The 23,731-nt window shown below is 42.3% G+C and overlaps 1 protein-coding gene across 2 annotated transcripts in view; it reads right to left on the bottom strand.

Annotated features, from left to right (window-relative positions):
- Nucleotides 1–23,731, bottom strand: part of LOC142417408 (sphingosine-1-phosphate transporter SPNS2-like) — a 142,971-nt gene that overhangs the window by 71,043 nt on the left and 48,197 nt on the right. For both annotated transcript variants that reach the window (XM_075518070.1, XM_075518071.1), the window contains exon 3: nucleotides 6,178–6,314. In XM_075518070.1, coding sequence (XP_075374185.1) covers nucleotides 6,178–6,314 — 137 coding nt within the window. The remainder of the gene's footprint in view (nucleotides 1–6,177; nucleotides 6,315–23,731) is intronic.

Genomic DNA, 23,731 nt, shown 5'->3' with positions numbered 1-23,731 from the left:
GGGACAGTGAGGCAGAACCAGTCCATAAAGGATTTCACTCTGCAGTGTAAAGCAGTGATGAGAACCCCTATCCTTTCCCTCTCTTCTGGGACTTCAGAGCCACCTAACTCCAGCACAGCACCCTTCCTCACCCGGCACCCGCTGATCCCCCGCCCTCCAGCACAGCAGCTCTCTGGTGAGGAGCTGGGGAGAAGAAGAGATGTATAGATTGTCGTGTCTCATCTTAACAGAGCAGAGGCAAAGCAGGAGCAGGTAACAGCTGCCAGGTAGTGCAGTGGGGCACTATACCAGCATTACACATAGGGCTGTAATAGTAGCACTCAGTAATGGGAGTGTTGACAGCGCTGGCACTTAGAATAGCAACACTATTGTAGTATATTACCCACCCTAATCTATTCCTTTCTGATAAGAGAGTACGCAATGGACTATATTTTTCCTGAGCAGTCTAGCAAAAGGGCGAGCGTGCAGAAATCCAAATGTCAATAGCACATGCTCATCTGTAGGGTTCCAGTACCACATTAAAGGCTGGCAAAATACACCAGAGCCATCTAACAGCCTTTGTCCGTGAACACCCCGTACCCATTCCTGTAACAGCCACACGAACTGGCAGGAATTGCATGCGAGGGAAGGGATTGAATGTATGTGCAGCAGACTTCACAAAGCTGCTTGGCAGAACCTAATTTGTCTTCTTTCTAAAAGAGAGTTCTGCTCAAAAATAATAAGACGGAACAGTGGGATATAAACACTCCAGTAATTCATGGTGACTTCAAAGGTAACACTCAGTACTCGTCTTACATACAAAACGATGGCTTGGGGCTTTTGGTTTTGTTTGTTTCTGTTTTTCAAACTGTGGATGTACCCTACACAGTGGAAGCAAAGGAACAGAAGCTGTATGTTTTATAATACAACTTCTGCCAGAGTGCATAAGACGAAAGGCTTTTTTTTTTTTTTTTTTTTTTTTTTTTTTGGAGTGAATCATCATGTGTAGGGGGGCGGGGTTGGTTTATGTTTACATTTTTTAAAATTAACCCAGCTAACCATTTGTTCCATACGGCACGTAATTTGTTGCTTCTCTTTTAGCACTCCTTGGAAGACAAGCTTTGGAAATAAACATACATCTGGCAAGTCTGAAAGACAGGACTGTAGCAAGCGCTGCAGGCTAACTGGAATTCCACAGTGGACTATTTGCTTCCTCTTTCAGAGATAAATCAAAAGGAGAGAAAAAGAAAAAAATCACTAGTAGAAATACCTATCCAGATTAACTGGCAGTGGGAGCAAAAAGGTTTTATCGTGTTAGCTATATCCACATTTAAACAGAAATATTTACCAAGAACTGGAGGATTCAAAAGCACGTTCCTGGTTTAACTTATTAATTCTTTGCTTTTCCATTTCCAAACTTTCTGCCATCTGCAGCTCTGATGTCTCCCAGCAAACCCACATTACCACAGCCTGGTCTAGTTGATTATTAGGTACACTTGGTCTCCCAGCCTAGTGGAGCCAAACTACTTAGCAGAATACTTTGCTCATCTGTAAACCAGCATCCCTTTTACACAGAATATGCTTTATTCAAGATCTTTACATGGGAAATAGCAGTATTTCACAAGACTGGAGAACAGTCTGCAACTTTCCACCTCCGAGCTCCTTCTCGCTTTAAGAAACTGGCGTCTGCCCACAAGGGAGAGGCGTCCTGATCTCTCAGAAGTTTGTGCTAAGAGAGTTAGGAAGGCTAGCACCAAAAGCAAGGTTTCATGTAAGACAAATTTCTGGCCGAAGCAGTCAGCTGTAAGAACTATTATTACGCCTGACAGATGTGGATATCCAAGCAGCCAGAAACAAACTCTCAGCACGTGGCGTAATCGCTCCTGATAACCGAGTTGCTTCACGTGAAACTGTTCAGAAAGAGAGAATGGTGCAATTGGGATTACAGACTCTTTCCAGTGACATTCTGGAATATAAACCAGCTCAAGATGATCAGCCACAACACAGGCAACTCGGCACTATGCTCATCAAAATGGTATCTAGACAAAAAACTGGTTACTTATTAAATCAGAGTTTATATTGATACAGAGGCAGACAGACACGTATTTAGCTTTTTGTGTGGATGGAAATGCATCTTGGTAAAGAAACTCCATGAAGTCTGTGCACTCACTGCATTTCTCTGTGATACGACCCTATACGGCACAGCAGCTCACTTATTTTTTGCTGATTTATTACGGAGCATGAACCAACAACCAGAAAGTGTTTTCTCCAAATGCTTGCCAAAAGCCAAAACAAGACAAGAAAGGGTTTTGCAGGTGAAAATACCATAATTTGTGTACCCGCAGGTGCAGAACTGATTAAAAGGCATGCATAAAGGGAGGTAATGTCTAAGCAGGTGTTTGTACTTACAAAATACAAATTAAGATATATGCATACTTTATTGAAGTTTCTATAAACGGAGTTAATCTAGAGATACATCTAAATATGTACCAACTTTAACTAATTTTATACTAATGAACAAGTTTGTTAATGATTTTTTTATGCAACTTTTATTTTAGAAAGTGACAAACAGTGTTACAGAACAGAAATGTGCAAGTACCAGAGACAAAGTGCAGGAGGACTCATTTCTTCTTTTTCTACAGAGAAATTCTGCACTAATATAAATTGTCAAATCACATTATTTGACAGAATAAAAAGCGATCTTTTCAGTATTATCCCAGTGTCGTTACTTCTGATTATTTTCTTTAGTTAAATTTATCATTAGCTATTTTTATCCATGAAACCAGGTGTATTTATGGAATTAGTCTCTGTTATGTATTTATTTGGGTTTCTTATTTTGATCTGTTTTAAATTAATTTAAGACCTCATGAACAGTAACCAAACATTTACGTATCTATTTGTCCTATTGCTATTTTGCTATGCGTGGAATTCATGCATTGTTGTTTTCTGTAGCTATCACCCCTTATATACTCTGGAACTATCCTTAAATTTTGGTCTGATTTTCTTTTTTTCCTGTGAGAGCCTATTATTTAGTTATTTAGTAACTACTAGCAGATGAGAGATTCATCCTTCATTTATCTGATGGTCATTATTCCATATTAAAAGCCCAAAGATATTTGGTAATAAATAACTAAGGATATTTTAATAAGTGGTTACAAACCTTAATGCAGTGCTCTCTAGCAACTACATGTCTGCATGGCATATATATGCAATTCCCTGTTTTATCTGCCAATTTTCAGTCACTATCTTTTTAACCCAAACAGCATGAAATAGCATTTAGATAGTATCTTAGATGAACTGTTTAACTGTGCTCCAATCCTTTTTTCCACATCAAAATCCATCTCTCTGAGGCAGTTTCTCACTCCATGTCCTTTTCTTGCCACACAGGTATTTCTTTATTGAATAACTTGATAGATAAGAATTAACACGTCCTTTTCTGTATGCTTGTTTGCACAATAAATTACAAATAATCTAGACATTCGCTCAAATGATAGCATTTTGATTGTTTTCCTTTAAGTGTCCAAATTTTAGCCAGGAACTAATATTAACAACACACTGCCAAAAACCTTTACAAATTGGGTGCCTTCAGAGTCCACAAGCTCTGTAGCTGCTTTCTGCCTTTGTTAAGCTGTCTCTTTCCATTTACACTCCAAATTTCAACTCTGCGGATGTGTACTCTATTTAATTACACAGTGTTAGCACACACGAGGCACTAGACACTGTCAAAATTTGAAGAAAGGCAATCCCTGAAGACACAGTTTGCTATTTCTACTGAATGGCTATTGTTTCTCGCCTAGTTCGGTATTTTTGCTGTCGCCACATAAAGGAGTTTTCTGTACGGTATGTCAATGGGCTCAGCCTGTGCCAACTTGCTCCTTCTAGCCCTGTGTTTTCATGTTGACTTGGATGTGAGTCCTTATCTACTTACAGTAATCTTACTATTGCTTTTATTTGTGCCAGCAAAGAGTTTTTCATATTTCAGCTCCTAGCCTTCCTCCCCGACAAACACATATACTGTCTTAAAAGAAAGAAAGAAAGAAAGTTGAGAGAAGAGCCAGTGTTTTGCTCCTCAAATGAATCCTAGAAGAGAAAGATCAGGAAAAATGCCTAGTTAGTCACTGCATAAAGAAAAAAAAGCTGCATCAGCTCTTCCCTGACCCGTTTTCTCATTAGTACTTCAGGAATTCACCTTGTTCAATGTGGCATGTCTTCCCAATTAGAGATCAGGCCTCCAAAAAGGATACCAAAGTGGTAGGGATACTATGTGAGGTTGGGATTATTCTTACGACAACTGCTGCGCCACTGGGTTGAGCACATCCATACCGCAACTGCAAAATTTTCCATAATCTCCTGGAGCAGGTAACAAGAGCTGGGCATGAGACCCCTGGCTTAATAGATAAGTCTTCCAGTAGAGTTGAGGATCTCAGTAAAACCAGGACAGAGGATTTTTCTCAGTATTTAGGAGATTGTGTCCAAGGTTGTAGTTTGGGTCCAGAGTTAGCACAAATGCAAACCCAGGAGGAATTAACGCAGGTCAGGCTATTTTGGTCCTGGCTCTCTTGTGACTTCCAAAACACTGGGGTTTGGATTCCAAACATATTCCAGCTTTATAAACATTATTCCCCCTTTCTTTGGCTAAAAATATGCCACTTCCACTCTGAGCTCCTGTATACTGATGACCATATGTATTAATCCATGAACTACTTCAGCTAATAAGCCCCAAATCCTTCAACTGAAAATCAACTCTGAAAACATAGATTAGACCAGGTAGTGTTCCACTACCTGCGACTATGGGACTAAGTCTATTGCAGAGAGAGCAATGAGAACCTGAGCATGAATGCGTGTTTATAAGCAGGTAATCGGTGCCTTCATAAAATGCTTCCCTCTTTGGGCTCTGATCACAGCTGCTTTTGCAGAATGTTATGAAGATAAATTAAAAAAACAAAAACAAAAAACCAAAAAAAAAACAAAAACAAAAACAAAAAACCCAAAAGAAAACCAAAACACCCTCTTCATTTTACATGGGAGATGTTCTTTCTCTGGAAAGGATGCTTCCTGGCCAATTATAAACCAGAACAATTTACTAAGTTAAAGGCTTCTACATTTGGCCATATGCATTTTTCTTTGGAAACGCAGTGAACATGAAAGCCAGACAGACATGTGACTGCCACTGCCCACTTTGGGTGGAAATTCTCTTTTATTAGAAACTGCAGAGCATGTGTGTGGGCAGAAGGGAGCAGGGCGGAGAGGTTTAGTCCCTGGTTGTCATTCTTTAGGCGTGACCACAATGCTGCAATCTCTGGAACGCAGCTGGACAGAAAGGATGAGGAATGCCCCTGCCTCCCTTGGGGAAATCAGCCTGATGATGCCAGGAGCTGTGATTTCTCTCTCCAGGAATGTTGCCACCTGCAGCAATTAAACCTCCTCTATAATATGATTTAAACAAGAGGATGTTTTTCCCCAGAAACTTCCAGATCATTGTTTCCTTCAAGTGCCTCTGACAGGCAAGAGAATTAATGCAATAAAGAGTCCTCAAAACGGGGTACCATGGCTGTCCTGAAAGCAGGTGAGGGATGCTGTGCATAGCTTGACAAAACTAAGTGAGCCTGACAACTCCATCATCAGTTCCACAGACATATCCATCAACTAGCGTTAAAGGAGCTGAAACTCTGTCTAATCTCTATGCTATCATCCACCTTCACCGCCTTTGTTGGACAGGAAACACAGCGCATGCGTAAAACCACTGCTGGATGCATTCTGTCATTCCACACACCACAAGCAGACTTCCCAACAAACTCCAGTGGCTTCTGTTACATATCAGAAGACAAGAGAACCACTATATAGCCATGGATTTTTTTTTTTCCAAGTCTTTTTTAAAACCTTTTAAAGTTTGTTTAGGATCTCCCTCAAACCGAAACCCTTATGTCAACAGAAATTCTTGCTTAGATATGCTTCACCTGTTATTTTTTATGAATGTGCATTATCAAAGAATAACAGCTTTCGCAGTTAAGAAAACACAGTTACACAGATCACACCTTGCTCACAAAAGGTCAGATAGTGCAACATGCTCTATGTCAAATACAGACCAGAGGGAGGTGTTCCCCTTGAGCACCCTGCCATGGGGAGTGGGGCTTTTTTTAGGAACTTATTGTCCATCTTTTCAGGACATCCCGCGAAGTGCCTTTGCAAAGATCTTACCTGTTCAGTGATGAAGGAGCTTGAAAAAGTGACAGCTGACCAAAAGAAGATCCCACAGCTGAGAATGATCTTTCTGTTGAAACGGTCACCAAGGTAACCAAAGATAGGCGCCGCAACCATGAAACTACAGATGAAAACTGCAAAGGAGAGAAAAAGGAAAGAATCATTTAATGAACAACAGGCCAAGAACACGAAAACTAATTTTCTGCAAGCCAAATCCTCTAGGGAGCAGTTCCATTTAATTAGACATTCTGCAGCCCTGACTTACAAAGTTGCGCAGTCTGATAGGCTTTCAGAAGTCAGTGTCTCCTTAATCAAACAGATTTTTCATTCCCAGAGAAACTTCAGACCAGTGAACTCGCATTACATTTGAAAGCACCAGCCCCTCACAGTCTGCTGAGAGCTCAGCAGCCGGGAATGGCCAAAACCAGGACAGAATAAATTAAGAGCTTCTGCCTAAATGTCACTGAGAAGGTGAAGTGGAGGTTGGAAGGAGTTTCAAGCAAACAGAAAGCAAGCCAAGGGCTCCTTGTTGGCTCTTGCAGCAGAGACCAGAGAGAAATAGGCCACAGAAACTGAAGTTCTTTCATCCTTCCTAGCAGTATTTTAAGGCAACCATGAAACAGTGAGGAAAAACAGTTAACACTACTATCATCCTACTGACACGAGCCCTGTAGTTAGACAGAAAGCTCCCATCTCCTGATTAGATCCTCTCACCAGCACTGAACTTGTATTTAAACCCATCACTGAGCAACAACTTCACTAAAAGAAAGAGTTTTAACCTACAAAGCCCTAATAGGCCACAAATGTCCTCATCTGAAAGACTACAAATTCACCTTTTCCCTTTGTTTCCCCCACAAAAAAACCCCAAAGGATTAACCCAAGACCTTCTGTCATGTAGGAATGAGGCTCTTGCTAGAATAACCTCTGCAAAATCTCCTCGACTTCAGAGTTCACTCCTCCAGCCCAGCTCAAAACAATCTGGCCAGTGACACCACTGAAAACACCTGACATAAGGCACTCGCACCATATTCACGATTAATTTGGAACTTGGCAGAAATCGCCAGATTTTAAGCTGATTTATACCTGGCTTTTGTCCGTCCACATTAGAGATTTGGATAAGAGCAGCCACGTTGATTTTACTGCCCTGTAGTATGAACTTTTTGACTTTCACTGACTGTCTGGGTTCAGCAAACCCAGGAGGATTCGGGTGGGACACTGGAATACCTGGAGATCCCTGTTTAGTCACAGAGTTATGATGCTCACTAATTATGGGGCAGTTCCTGCAAGGCAGGGTGGGCTTTTGGCATTGTCTCACCCTAGCCGTCTACTTTTTATTGTATAAAAGGGGGTGGGACGGATAGAATAGGAAAAGAAAAAGAAAAGGTAAGAGCAGAGGACACACACCCCTTTGGATGGAATGCACACATAAAATTAGAATGGTTAAGACCTAAATTATGAATTTTCATGGCTGATGATATACGATAGTTCAAAAACATGCAGAATGCTGAACTATGAAATGATCTAAATGTCTCTTCTTTTTTAATATATTGAGATGTCAAAGCTGCTTTATAAATAATACATATCCATTTGCGTCTATATTTTGTGAGCCATATGATTGTGTGTATATCAGTTTTGCACTGTGATATTTGATAGGAATTATAGATTTACTCTTTTTACATTTAAAGTAAAATAAATCGAGATAATACAGAAACGGTAAGACATGAAAAGAAGCACATGCAACATTATTTCACATAGTTTCAATAGTATTTCAACATATTTCAATACTATTTCAACAACATATTTCAATAGTAATGCTATGAACAATGTTGCTGTTAAGCTAGCACATAAACCCTATTGATAGACAGAACGCTTAGTCCCTGCATCTATCATCTATCCCAAAATCCTTGTGCAAACAAAACCTGTTGAATACGACTACAAGAACTTACGCAGTGTTTTCATCTCCTGTAGAGAAACTACACAGCTAGTCTGAAACCCAGCTTAGCACTCTATCCCCAGGAAACTGGTCCCCACGTCAGTCTGCAGGGCTGGTACCTCTTAGGGAGACGTGGCAGCGCTGCTGGCCCTTCCCTGTCGCATGCACACCACCGGTGCAGAGCCCAGCTTTGCCAGACAGGGCTGTTGCACCTCTCCGGCGCAGGTCTCCGCTCTTGCAGGCTCCAACCTCCTGCTCAGTTGGTGCAAGCAATGCTTGGTGTAGCCCAAGAACCCAACCGTTCTGCTGACCCTGGTTCCCTGCTTAGTCGCAGGACAGGGACTGCCTGGGTGAACCCTCTCCTTCCCACGCAGGGGCATTTTGTCGTGCTTGCCCACCCCTGCAGCACCGTCCAGCTCCCTGAGCTGCACATCCCTGAAACCCTTGATCTCCGGTGAGCTTGGTTCTAGTAGTCCAGAAGTGGCTTACAAATCTGTGCTCTGTAAGGGAACATCTGCACTGGCCCCAGTCCAACAAGGCACTTAAGCACACGCTTATATTAAGCACTTTAGAGTCATCAATTCCATGATTAAGTGCTTTCCTGAATTAACACCAAAGCGCTCAGCATCTTGCAAATGTGCAGCAACCTGGCATGAAGGATATGTGACTGTTTATTGGGAACGAGAAGCAGAAAATTACTCTGACTCGTACAGAGCAGCATGCCCATTGCAATTTGACCTTACCCTTGGAAGGACACTGAAATTCATTCATCTCAGAATCAGATATTCTGCCATTTTTACGACGTAAAACACGAAGCTAAAAAGGCTTCCAAGGGAAAATTAGAAACATCCAAGTCAGCATCCCATCATTTCAAATATCAAATAACCTGATTAATTCAACTTTGAGACATGGAGGGTGTGATCCAAAATTCACATTAATCAGTGGGATTATTAGCTTCAATGACCTCTGGATCATAAATGCAAAGTCTAATTCTGGAATTTGGGCAAAAGCAGGCAAAAAGCACAGACCTCCTCTTTCCAATAAAACAAACCGAAAAAAAGACCGTCCAATGCCTTTCCAGCAACATACGTCCTGCTGTTAGTCAAATACCTTTGGAGAATTTATTTTTGGAAGATTCTGAACTGAGCTGTGAGCTTTGTCACCAGTAAGCAGCTGACTTGACAGCTCTACAAGGTGTAAAACGAAAGGACAGCAGAACCTAATAAATAATAGGTAATGGAACACAGCTGTCATAATAATAAATGCAATTTATATCAGAGTATTTATGACCCAAATATGCATCACAGCATTGATTGACTCAAATAAATGCAGAGTATGATGCTGTGTGGTCTGTCAAAAGGATCTGCCTGTTACAGGCATTTCTCATGAATCAATTTTTGCAATTATTCCTGCAAATGACAGACAAGACTCCTGGACAACAGACTGGGTCGGCAGAATAGAGGTGAATAGATCGAGGGCACATTACCAGGTGGGATGGAAACCTGAGTGACTCTAGACCAGGAGTTGAGGTTCTGCGACAAGTAAAACACCATGAAGGAGAGATCTGCTCCAGAAGACAGAAAACCGCCAGCACATTCAGTTGGAGAAAGGGGCAGCAGAAACATGATTAATTTGCAGAGAAAGATGGCCACAGCATAAGGCAAAGGGATGCATTCCAGTGAAGGAGCCTGGCACTTGTGCCAGCCTCTTCCTCTCTGGCTCCTCTCCCCTCTTCCACAGCATTTTCTGCTCCTTGCAAGCACCCGCTCCCCAGTTAACACCAAAGTGACACCACAGCAGCTGCTGCTTGGGCTCAACCCACTGCCACAAATCTTTTATATTAGGAGAGCGCTGTGACAGAGGCTGGCATTTCATTTGCCTCTTTAAATCAACAGCTCCTCTTCCCATTTACACTTAAAGCCATCTCAGAATATTACCAACTCTTGCGAAGACGTACAGTGCAAGCCAGGGCAGAGTTAGAAATCCATTGGGATTTGGGATGAGCTGCTGAAAAGGTAGCGATTGCCTTTGGAGAAGCTGTGGGCAGGTATAGCTATGTCAGTCACCATTATGTATGCTGTACAGCTAATTTCTCTCGGTAAATGATCTCCAACAGCGCCAGCAGAAGTGGCTCAGTCCTAGCACTGGGTGGAGCTGAGATTCATTTCTGCAGGAGCAAATTATCATGTGAGCAAAGGATGAATAAACAGACACATAATGAATGCCATCCCAGGAGGGAGGTTCTTTTAAGTACAGGTATTTTCAAAAGGAGATCCCATTTGTCTTTATACCTCCCTTTGTGGCTTAGCCGCTGAAATGCCGACTGCGGTGAGAATGCAGGAAGAGTGTAATTGCCCAAACAGGATGGCTTGGTGTCTATTTCTGCCTCTGAATGCCTGTCCCACCCTGTACAGGTGCACCTTAGCAGCCAGCACTGCCCAGCTTTTTCTGTGCATAGCTGGAATTACAAAAATGTGCAGCATAAAAAAAAAAAGGAAAATCTTAAAATTCCCACCCAAACACCCACCAGAGAAGGAAAGCATCCTCCCCAGCCTCTATTGCCTACTTCATGTACTGTAGCTTCAGTGATCTGTCAGGGACTATGGCCAGGGAGCTGCTAAAAAAAAAAAAAAAGTGCAGCCTGCACTTTCCCCTCTCAAGAGCTGTCTCTGTACCCAGTGGAAAACTAAACCCCCAGACAGTGGAAGCACAGGAGATGACGGAGAGGGAGAAACTGCAGGCTTTGTATTTAACGGTCACAAAAAGCTCCTGCTTACTGGAACTAGACCTCATTACTCTTGTTTTTCTCCTCTTTCCCTCCAAACAAAAATTTACCAGCTTGACTCTACAACTATTCCCTGAAACGGCTCTGACCCATCAGCTTTCCACCCCTTGACTCCAAAGACACTGTGGCCTCTGTCTCACTTGCTCTTTTCTTACGTGGACTGATCACCCTTTGTATCTCAGAGAGGGGCTTCTCCTGCCAGCGGGCCATCTGTGTAGGATAACCAAGAAGGAAGAGAAGCGTTGACACAGAGGCACACGCAGAGGCTGCTTTTCCTCAGTTACTGGAAGGTTGAGAGGATCACAGGCACCTCCAAGAAAAGATCCGTTCTTTCGGTTTTAACTTCAAGCACACAGGTTTTATTTTTTCCTATCAGGAATAATGCTAGAAAGGTTCAGGTTCAGGTAAAAATAGCTTGCTCTCTCTACACAGGGATGCTCAACAAGAAAAAAAATAGTGGCTATCTTTGAGCTCTGAGTCAGCATGAAACTGGCTAATTGAGAGCTGACAATGTGTTGGCTCTGTGGAAGGCAAACCCAGACAGCCTCTGCCTCAAGGGACTGGCAATCCACTTAGACACAGCAAAGAACTATGGGCTGTGAGGTTGTTAATATTTTCCCAACAACAAATTTCCAAACAATGAGAACGCCTAAACACCCAGCTCGCTCTGGATGGGATAATTTATGGGTGTGTACAAGCACAATCCTGCTCCTTCTGCATGAGACACTGCCCTGCTGGCATTTGTTCGAGCCACTTCTACTCCAGGGACTTTTGGTCTGAATGCACGTGTTTCTCAAGCTGCTTATGGGACCAGCTGCCATCTACCTGCAATGGTGAACAAAGATTCTCCCAACAGCCCAACCAGCCCCTCTGTTTCAAAGACATGTTTTTGCAATGCTTCTTTTTTTATTTTCATTTTCTTTATAGTTTTATGCTATTATACTACTACTCAGCACATACAAACACAGCACATTTAATCACAGTGAGGCTTGATTAAAGAGGACAGAGGGACAATTTAGAAAGGAAGTTAAACATCATTAATTTCTACTTCAGGGCTAAGGAAATTAAGACACAGGAAAGTGACCTGCCCAGGAGGAACCACGCCGGTCTTCCACCTTCAGCAGTGCCCTGTTTACGGGAAAATATCTACGCTAAAGGTATTTTTGAAGGTCTACAATCACAATTAAAAGCGAATTTTTTTCTTACAGCACCATACAAGGCAAGCAATAACAAAGCTCCTTTCATGCTACTTAACCTGATAGTTCAGACACAACATGGTGACATGACCAAGGTAAAAGTGATACCTGACTAGGAGGCAATCCAAGGCCCTGGGAAATCTCAGCCATGTGATTTAAAACATTCATCCTTTGATGGAGATGAATTCTGACAATACAATTGCTTGTATAAAATATCACCCTTCAAATCATCATTATCACAAACTCTGCTATAGGTACGCTGTTACATCATTCTCCGCATGGACTTTGTTTTACTTCATTTCTAATTCAACAGCCAACAGATGGATCATGTTACTGCGTTTTGCCAAGTGCAAAACACAAGATCACCAGGTTCCAGACTATCATGCAGACTAGAAGTTTCTGACAAGTGTAAGGAGCTTTGAAACACACCATCAGCTCCGTATGTCATGCAAAGCTGTCATATACTGACAACACTGAACACAGGAGCATTTAAAAAAAAAAAAAGGCTTGAGAACACACCAAATCAATTGGACTTAAGCATACAAATGTTTGGTTTGGACATGGCCTGAAATGCTCTCCTAGAACAGATCACAGTACAAGAAGAAATAGAGAATTTCATAAATGCCTCATTCTTGTGTGCTTGTGTCCTCAGCAAATTAACAAGGAGTTTTCTCCTTTTAAAGCAGTGCTTTAAAAGGTGTGGACCTAATTACTCACACTGATTGCATTTCTCTAGTATCTCTGTTTGGCAGGACACTCTAGATTGCCTTTCCCTCACTGCAGATGCCACTCATCAGTATTCAAGCTCCAACCTTGTCTTCTCCGTAGGGAGCATGTTGCAGCATGACATGCCAGTTTTTCCCTTGGAGCAAACTGATATAAAATATAAACAACACGTTTAGGATGACTATATACACACGCAGTTGACATACACATCTACATTGAGAAGAAGGCTGCTGTACGATAGCACTCAACTTCATTTGCTGTGACAGGGTCAGAACCTGGTTACAAAAACACACTTATGAAGACAGACAAGGCCTGAACACAGCTTTCCTGGCAAGTTCATGATTAGCTCAACAATACACAAGATGCAGCCCCGGGAAGAATTCAGTACTGATAATTCCACCCCTTTTCCTCACTGCAGAAACAAGATTCTTCCAAGAGTTAGCTCTTATATTCCCAGCAAAGGATATCCTGAAGGCTTGCTTTGTTCACCTTACCCAACAAGAATAATCACTTCAGTGGGAATTGTTGGGAAATCCAATCTTTGGAAACAGAAAATCAGATAAGAATAGTCAGAAAACCAGTCCAATAACACACTAATGCCACCTGAGCTTTGAGAGGAACTGTGGTGGGCAAAGAGCAACCACTGTGGTCAAATAGAAGTAACTGCTGTCAAAACTGCCGTATATATGGTACAGTATACCATTGATCCATATGGGGTGAGTATGTGATGTTACGGATGCGAGAGAGAGTTCACTCACTCTGTGCATTGCTGCAGAGGGTTGGAAAAATATTCCTCTTCAGTCCCAAATGCCTAGACAACAGCTACAAGAAGTAACTCCAACAAAAGTGAAGGCTAAAAAGGGAAACAACCCTTACACGCGAGCACTGCTGCCCACAGACTGGCAAAGACTGGAGTCCAATGACCATGGCAGTTCCTTACATAAGTAGGCTTACAGAGAAAATCATTCAAATACAAATCAAACCATGAAACATTGAACTCAGCAAATCCATCTGCAAGTACTGCTGCATGTCCTGTAGTGGAAGTAAAACCATAGCTGTAAGATGTGAACTACCGCCATTCTGGTCTCCTGAAAAGCCCATTTTAAGGGCTGTTCAGGGGATATAGGACAGTTTGATGACCACCAGTGAGAGGTGACTATCACCAGTGAGCTGTCAACTACTGACTCTGGCACTGCTACCAGCCCTGCTACCAGCAGGCACGTGCCTGCAGCGGTACTGCTCATAACCAGAAGACAGAGACCCCGAAACTATCAGGTACAATGCACTGCAGAGAACACGAACCCTGCCATAATATATACTGCCTCCCACAGAAACTTAAAGGAAAGACAAACAATGCCTCCAGCCTACTTTCTATAGACCTAAGCCAGTATCTCTGATCACTCTATGGTCCTAGCTTCTATAGTCCATAGCATACCAGCACTCCCTAAAGAGTAGTAATGATGCTCCTCTCACTCAGGTCTCACAAATACTGCTGTAACATTTCAAAGTTTGAAATCAGTCTTGGTTTCCTGATTCAGGCAATCAGTGTTGTAAAGGCAAGGAAAAAATGGCTTTGAATTAAAAGCCAAGATCTAAAACAGCACTCCGATTTTTTCACTTTTTTAAAATTAATTTCCAATATTATGTCAATTGAAGCTGCCTTTATAAAGATTCAGCTGTTCATATCTTGCTTATTGCTAAAGCAATTAAGTAGAAGGTTATTCACAGTTATTATTTCACAACCATTTTCCACATCCACTGAGGTCCAATTCTATCACGCTGCACTTCAAAATTTTTTATCTAAGTATACAGTGGAAAAGCTAGCATTTTACTGTACTGTTCAGTTTCTCTGAATGTTCAGCAAATTTACTTGGAGCAGGAGCTAACTTGCTGCTAGATTGAATTTTGAACAGCTATACACAGACAACATAATTTAAAAAGAAGAGAGGAAAAACCCAAACCCACCTTCTGCTTTTCACTTTGGGAATTACAGTGATTACTTTACCATTGTTTTAAAGGGATTTGGGCAACCTGAACGTCAATAAACCGGTTACTGTATTCCTAGAGATCTGCTTCATAATACAACGCCGCAGGCAGCAGTCCAAAGGGACGGTTCCAGCGTACAGCTTGCAGTCCACCGCGTCCCTCTCGCCTAAAGTGGCACTTGCCCGACCCTGCAGCGAGCTGGTTCTGGGAGATGAGCAGATAGCCAGCCCTGATGAACATCTTTTGCAATGAAATATATAGTGTATTTGCTAGCGGAATGTCTTCTGTGGCTACACAGTGCGTTTGATCAGGGGATTAAAAATTTACCCATGAGAACATTTGAGGAGGAGCAGACACCACATCTCCAAATCAATTAGGGGGAAAAAAAAAAAATCTTCACATCAGGGTCAGTTCCACAATCTGGTTCATTACAGGGCGGCCAAAAAGAGGGGGCAGGAACAGGGAGGCTGTGGCAGAGTTTGCTTTCCACAGTAGTGCCATACAAAAGGCATGCAAATTACTGCCTAAGACAGCATTAGATTGCTGACACTTAGCAGCAGAACCCAGAAAATGAGCTTGCCTGTCAGTGTTTAAACTCTGCTTTTGCATTTCTTACCTCCTGGAAATGAATGATTAAATAAGTCAAGGCCACTTTTGTTTTATAGCCACTTCCACTTTGAGTTGTATTTCTGTAAAACGCTTTTAGTGTGGTTTGATTTAGACTCCTGACCAAAGTCGATGGAAGGACTCCCACTTGATTGAGTGGGCATTAGAGCTGAGGTTTTTGTTTAGATCTAATGGCTTACGAATCCCCAATGACAGCAGAGATCAGAACCTCTTTACTGCTAAGCATGTTTTAGTACTTGTAAGTTTACTGCATCCCTGTAACGTAAAAGGTTGTTACTGGGAAAAGTACAGAGAGCATCAAAAAGAATTGTCAAAAGGATGAAACAGGCCCTTTTACAGTAAAGCATTAAACATACTGGAAAAGAAACAACTGAGGTGGGATATAGAAGAGATCTAGCACCATAAGTAGCATGGAAAAGGGGTAAACTGAATCAGCTCCTCTCTTAGAAGACTGACCAGGTGGCATCAAATAAGACTGGCAGCTGCAAAATTAAAATCAAAGGAGGTACTTCATGCACAAAACTTTACTAAACACTGGGATTTTATCACAGGAGGCTATGGGAGCTCAGAGTTTATGTTATTTCAAAACAGGAATGGACAAAGTCATGGAAGAATAATAATTTAAGGACTGTTAAAAGATAACTCCTCTGGTTCAGAGAGTCCTCAACTATCTAGTTGACAGGGTATACCAGGGAACTATCACCATAAACTTGCCCTGTTCTTTTATCTTTTCCCCTATATATGTGCTATTGATCACAGCAAAGACTGAATAATATACTAAAAGGACCTCTGGTCTGGACTGGTACAACTATTCCTGTGTTATTCTGAAAAAAAATTAAAAATCAGGAAGACAAAATTGCATCGGCATCATTTCCGCCAGCTTGATTAGGTAATGACTTATTAACATATTATTGAGTTGCACCTAAAATTATTTCTAAAAGCTGGAACGTGGTTCACAGTTACTTTTCTAAAACCACAAGTGACTTTGTCCCCGCACATGCACACTCACAGGGTAAAGTAATGAAGTACCCGGTCAGTTAACAGAAGCTTCGTCCCCTTGCAATTTCTTCTCCATTTGACTGAACTGGCTCTGACTATTTGAGAACTTTGGAGCGAGAGAGGACATCGTCCCTGCCTGGCTGCAGCCTCGCTGCTCATACAATGTGTGACATGGGGCGGTTTGCCATTGCCCGATCAGTTGCAGGGAAACTTCATTAACTTAGCTAGCCAATTAGGATGGATTTTATTCATTCTGGTCAATCCTGAATTAGACGTGAGATCCCAGAGGTACAGAGATTGGTCAACAGCTTTGCAGCGCTGCAACATCGTGAGGGACACGGCTACAAAATTGGTTTTGCCTCAACACAACTAAAACAAACACACCTAAAACAATCTTAGCTGCTGTTACAGAAACAGCCAGTAATCACTCCTAGCGCTCATTAAAGTCCACATCTGAAAGAACAGCAGTTTTGCTTTTCCTTTTCTGTGCAGTTTTTCAGGATGTTCTGCACACATGCCATCCATCCGAGAGCTTCAATCACAAAGAAGCCTCCAGCAGGGAGGAGGGCAGCTCTCATTTCCCAGGAGGATGAAGCACCTATACCCAGGGCTCAGGGCTAGAGAAAGGTGTCTTGAGAAAAGCATTCAAATACCCACAAAGCCAAAGGATCTTTATTTTATTCTATTCCCTTCCTCTACTTGAGATCTTGCTTTTTCCATTGCAGCTATGATACCAGGCATGCACTACAACCGCATTCACAGAAGCCTTTGGAAAGAAAGGTGAGATCTTTTGAAAGAACTGGTCAGACTCTCCCTTGTGCCAGTACTGGAGCTTGTGTGGCCAGCTGGAGAGGAGAATCAGGGGACTGGTGAGGAGTGAAAATTAACCTTCTCTCTTTTCTGGCAGGTTCTCTGATCCGTGGCACAGCAGTGCAAGTGCCAGGCAGGCAGCACAAACAGGCGGAGAGGAGCAAGCCCGTTTCCTTAGGGCAGGAACAGTTACGTGCACCTTTGCCCATAAAGCCTTTTCGACCACGGCGTGCACTTAAACACACCAAGAAATGACAGCCTAAAGCTGATAATGCAGAATAATCTAAATCCCTTGATCCTTGAAATCTGCATTGAGTACCATGAATTAGATTTAACTAGCAATAAAATACTTTAAATCTGTTATTCTCTTAATAGAATGATACATCATTTGTATCTGGTATAAAGAGAAATAATATTCCTTGTTTCCAATTTGAGATAGAGGGGGAAGACTGTTTTCATCCTAAAATGAGGTTTACCATCCTTCTTTACGACTGCACCACTAATCCTGCATCCTACCTCAACTAACATTTTAATTTCAAATAATTAACTAGCGTGCAATAGGAGTTACTCTGCCTCAAAGAGAAATTGATCTCAAAACCTACTTCCTGCAGCAACAGAGAACAGCAGAGAGAGGAGACACTTTGAAAGTACGGTGTATTACTAATACATTCTTTGCTACATGTAATTTACCTACAGCAGCAGCTTCCTCAGAAAAACAATGCAATAGGAAGTGCTTCCCTTGCTCTTTACAGTGGAATCAAGAGCTGCTCATGCCACGGTGCTCACAGAAACTTGCTCAAAGAAATGTTCATCTGACATATTCTTATCCCAGAGCTTTTGTCAGACTTCAGGTTTGCTAGGATTTGTTTTTAAAAGGAAATTCACAAACAAATGACCATTCCGCAGTAGGAATGCCTTGCTAACCTCTACACATGAGCTCCTAATAGCTGCTGGTTGCATTTACAAAGCAGGAGAAACCCTGCAGTGACCAAACATTTACTTCAGAAATGTGCCGTACAAACGGCTAGGGCACAGGCCAGCTAACTCAGTTACAGTCCCATTACAGGGCGAGGGATTCGGGGAAGGCTGGTGCACAGATGCTGGTTCTGCTAGGAGTCTTGGCCAGAAAGAGACCCTCAGCCATCACCTTCCACCAGGGCCGCAAGCCGAGGGGGATGTTGCAGCTCTCAGTCCTGAGGGCTGTGCTGGTGGGAGCTGCGGGGATGCCGCGAGTGGCAAGGAAAAGCAACATCGAAGCCGTGCAAATCCACACGGCTCTGCTTTGGGAATGGGGAAGGGGGGACAGTTCTTTGCTGGCATTCTCCCCGGGCAGCCAGTGGGACTGATTGATTTCTTTTTAATTATTATTACAGTTCTTTAGGGGGCTGTTGTACCATCTATAGTGGGCTTGGCAAAACACATGCTCCCTCTTTTGAAGGGAAAATGGTCATACTCTCATTTTAATTATGCAATTGGCTATCAACTAACACAGCACTGACAGCCTCATTACAAACATTGCTCTACTCTACATTACAAACATACTCTACTCTGGCCAGGACAGTGGTATGAAATGAGACTTTGCTCTCAAGCTTTTAATGTCTATCATTGACATCCACACAAGTTGTCCTACTGAGAGTTAAAACTGAAGATGTATCTGCAGATTACATGTTCCAAGAAATTGCTTGGGAAAGCCTGTAAACACAGGGCAAATGGACAGGAAACACTTTGGGGTTAATGAGAGACCTCCAGTGCACTCCAGATCCTGCTTCGGTGTTATCACCAAAGTGCAGGAGCGGAGCACCAATGTCTGGACAGGGAAGGACAAGGAATCACATTCACAACGTGCGTTTGTACACGTGCAAATAAAAGCGTGTCAGGGTTGGTAAACAAACTCCTTTCACACCTTTCTTCTGCAAAATTGTTACCTTTCCAATTCAAGCCATACATCTTCAAGAGTGCTTTTAGCAGACCAGGAAAACGGCAGCTTTTAAAATCAATAAAACCTCAATAACTAAGAAAATTATCAATCTGAAGGGAAAATTGCCGATTCATCTCTGTGTATTGTAGCTAACTTCCTTCACAGAGGTCAGTTCAGATCTTTCTAAATTTCTAAACAGACTAACTTCACCCTGGACTTACGCTGCCTGCCTCTAGTTATCTGGAGGAAGGCAGACATTTCTCAGATTAAACTGAATTTTAAGGGATGAAAATATATTACCTCTCATCACAAGACCTTCAAGAGGACATCTGAAATACCTGATTTTTATTCACTTGCTCTAAGATGCAGACAGCACCAAGAAGGGGTATTGCTTTTAAAATCCTGCCAACTGCAACCTTATGGTAATTCACTTTTTTAGGAATAGAAATCACCATGGAATGGGAGTATGCTAAAATCCACAGAAGATATGGATGCAAAAGCAATTGTGGTAAGTGTTTTTGTTTGATGCCAATCCAACAGCCTGGGATTGTCTTATTCTCCTCAAAGTTTTTCCTCCAACCTTCCCCCCCTCTCAGGGATCTTAGTGCTTGATATAGATAGCTTCATATTCATTTGTGGAGGAAGCACGTAAATGTCTTAATGCTGCCCACCAAACCCTTACTTCTTCTAAAAAGCTGCTTGCTGGTCACAGAGGGAATTTCAGTATTTTGTCCTGCTCAATTGCCTGCTTTTTTTCTTGAGTTGCCTGTAAAATACCATAGTGTCTCATGCAATGATAGCTCTTGCTATATAAGCTACCACCCATCAGGGACTGGACCAAAACCACACTAATTTTACAGAGGAAATTTCTATAGTACTGACTGGGTTTCAATTCAAAGCAGCAACACAGGAGAGAAAAGCATCTCTCGATGGAATCTCCCAGTTTCTCCTTAACAGCAGTGTCCATCTTTCTGCCCAAGGCACTGGCAGTGTATAAATAATAAGTCCCCCAATAAAAAAAATCTTTCATGTAACCTCAGGAGACCACTTCATAAGAACACGACAACAATGGCAACAGATCAGAAAACCATGTAGTCTTGCATCCTGTCTGTGACAGTAATCAGATCCTTCCGAGGAAAGTACATAAAATTCCTACACAGGCAGCTGAATTACTCAGAGGGTGGCTGAAGCCCTCCCAAGAATTATAATGCGTTATCCACATAAAGATCTGGTGTTTTAAGCTCTGGCCCTGACAACACTCCTTGTGGCATTCATGCCCACAAGCTACCTGTTCGGTGATAGGTTTTTGGAGTGCTTTCCAGCAAACTGACCTGTACTGATTGTTTCTGCATGATGAGGAAAACATAAGAAAAACACACACCCTACCTTTTCAAGACATTAATTACTTTATGTGCTTTTACATTACACCCCCCCCCCCCCCTTAAGAACGAGCAAATTAATAATACAAATTATCTTTAAAACTACTCCCGTAAGAAGGAAGTGAAGGGCATGCATGTGAAGACAAAATGGGAGTACACGCAGGGGCCGGGGCTGGCTGGCTGAATTGGACTAGACACGGTGGCCAAGAGCATCGTGTGTGTAAATGCACTTGCTGTCTAGTTTCATTATGAGTCACGAATTCTCTAAAAGGCAAGGAAGGAACCATTTGTGCTCTCACTTACCTTGTACCCTGAACTAATTCTTATTTGTTTTATTACCCCAGTCATTACACTTGCACAGTCACAGACACTGTGTGTTTAGACAAAAACAATTCACCACTAGCTGCAAGGGCCAGGAAGTAAAATGCTGAACCACTAGCCATGGCTGGTTAACAGTACAGTGCGGGTCAGGGAGACTCTGGATCTACCAGAGAGCAGGATCTACCTTTGGCAGAAAACAAGGCTCTAGCCCCTCAGCAGTTACCACGCTGCTTTCTCTTAAAGTCCATCAGGTAACTCCACCTATGCTTCTCTTGGGGACGGGCATCTAAACTACAAGAGACAGGCTTTGCAGACAACCACCAAACCCCACCATCCTAACACGATCCACGCACGAGCCAGAGGCATTAGGAACGTGATCTTACGGCATCAGAATACCCTCAACTGCCACAGCTTTGAGTGTCCGGCACGCTTTAGAGGGAGTCTCATCATCATTTAAGCAGCAGTGGTCTGAGCACAGGATAGGGGTCATAAATACTTCCCCCTTCCTATCCAGTTCCACACAATGCCCGTCAGCACTTAAACAACTCTCTGCCAGGGTACAGGCTTATCCACCTACTTTTCCAAATGCCAGCAAGATTTCAATAGGCTTTTGTACCACAAAGTAAACACAAAGAAACACTGCTGTTGCCTGCAATTTGCAATTACATATTGACGAGTAGGACAAGAGAGCTGAACAAACAGCAGGCCACAAATAAACACCTACAATGACAAGCAGTCTGCATCCTACAATGAAGAGGGATCACAGAATATGTAAGGAAGCCTCTCACAATTGTAAGTGGCTGGTGCTATTCGACAGAAATTATTCGCTGATTCAATTTTGCTGGCAGTATTTAGAAATGCTCTTGCCTCTTGCTGTTATAAATGGCAATTTGGACAAAGAGCAAGTGTTTCAGAGCGGCTGGGCGGCCTTCAAAAAGCGATAAATTCATTTAAGGAAATTGTTGAAATACTAACGTATCCCAATGTTTAATTTGCCACGGTTTGTAAAAGGAAAAGGATCATAACTACACCGGAGAATGAATCGGGTCTCTGTCTGTCTTACAGTTGTTATTTCTAAGATTATCACCCACATGAATTTCCAAAGTGTCGTCCCTGACTTGCAAAAACACTTTAATACCAAGTTGAACTGCAGCTCCAGGAGTGAGCTTTGCAACTAAACTTGCATCTGTGGATAAAAGAACATGACCTCTGTAAAAGATCCAAGGTTAATAGTTTCAATAGCCATGGTGCATGACTGGACCCTGTTTTAAATAATCCCTCGTTTTAAATTTATTTTGACTAGTATCTTTCTGGTAGAGTGAGTACTACTGGAAAACAACATACTGAAATGAATACTGCAATGCGCAAGGTTTGCAAACGCAATGCTTTCATGCATCATCAATTACATTAATGGAAAAAAGGAAAGACAATATTTGGTGAATCCAGGGATTGTTAATGTATTAAAAAAGCCCATTTTATTCACGCCTAAATATGTAGAAGGTGAGACTGATGACTGACCAGTGGCCCATGTGAAGTCAGTTTGTGTTCAGCACCTATTCCATTCCCTTCTCTAGAGCACCATCATGCATGTCCCAAGATGTCAGCTGAGCTTCATTATTAGCAGTCCTACACAGCCAAAAACTGAACCTTGGGGGAAAACTTGTCATGGCATTGCCAGCAGTTTATTTGTCTGGTGATCAGACAAAGGAGTCTAGTTTCTGGACTACGAATCCATAAAGAACAAGTTCAATAAGTACAAACAAGAAAAAATCACGTCTTTTATATGCAATGCAAAGATTTTCTCAGCTCAGTGTGTCATATACTGTATTGTCCAAGTCATTGGAAGGTATAACATTAGCAGCTGGTAGGAATATCTCACTGGGGAGCTTTTAGTGAAAATTCAACACCCATTGTATAATATCCTGTATTATTACCCTTGCTGCCATAAAACATCCTCAGTGAGAACAAGGGCAACTTTGGACAACTTGCTTTTCAGGAAAATCTGTTCTCTCTCTCTCCGCATTTTTTTCCAGAGACATCTTCTTTTAATATTTTCTCTTTGTCTTCCCACCTCCCCCCCTCCCCCCCAATGACACATTTTGTATCATACTTGCTGCCATATTATTACATCCATGGGTTTCAAAGCAGTTAGCACGCAGCATGATTGCTATGTTAGCCAAAAAGCTGGCAGTAACTGAAGGCTCTGGATGGGTTAAACAGAAATGAAACCACCTGCACCTCTCAGTGCAGGTACTGCGCAGACCCACACCGCAATGGAGCATAAAGACCTCACCCATCAGCAGGTTAGACAGACGTTTGTGGATTTAGCCTCACTGATCTTGTGAGGAGTTGGGAGGTTGTGTTTCCAAAGCATGCTGAACTCTGTTTCACTTCCCGTACCCAAACCTGAATGTCCCTTGTGAAGAACACACTAATGACCTCTGTGCCCAGGACACCGGACAGCACAAGAGCCAGAGCAGAGCACTCCTCTACTAGATTCCACTTATTATTGTATCCACATCTAAAACGTCTGTCCCTTGACAGTCGCTCTGTAGCCAACAAATCCAAGTACCTTCAGCGTAATAGCCAACTTGCAAGGCTGGTGTTTTGACAGAGCGCGACAGATACTAGGGAAGCTAAACATCTTGAAGAAGTAGGTTTCTTTATAAGAAGATCTCATCACATGTTATAAGAAATGCAAAAAAATAACCCTCAGAGATAGATCCTCTTTCTAGGCCGGCATGACTAAGCAAAAGCAACCACGTAGCTGATGACAGTTTCAGCACTGTGAGCTATAGCAATGTAGTAGTACCTTAGATTTATATATTCCAGCAGTGTTCCCGTGAACGCCTGCTTGGGGGACATCATATG

The sequence above is a fragment of the Mycteria americana genome, chromosome 15 (genome assembly GCF_035582795.1).
Source record: "Mycteria americana isolate JAX WOST 10 ecotype Jacksonville Zoo and Gardens chromosome 15, USCA_MyAme_1.0, whole genome shotgun sequence".
NCBI lineage: Eukaryota > Metazoa > Chordata > Aves > Ciconiiformes > Ciconiidae > Mycteria > Mycteria americana.
Note: the sequence above shows the minus strand (reverse complement) of the source record. Positions and strands in the feature narration are given on the sequence as shown.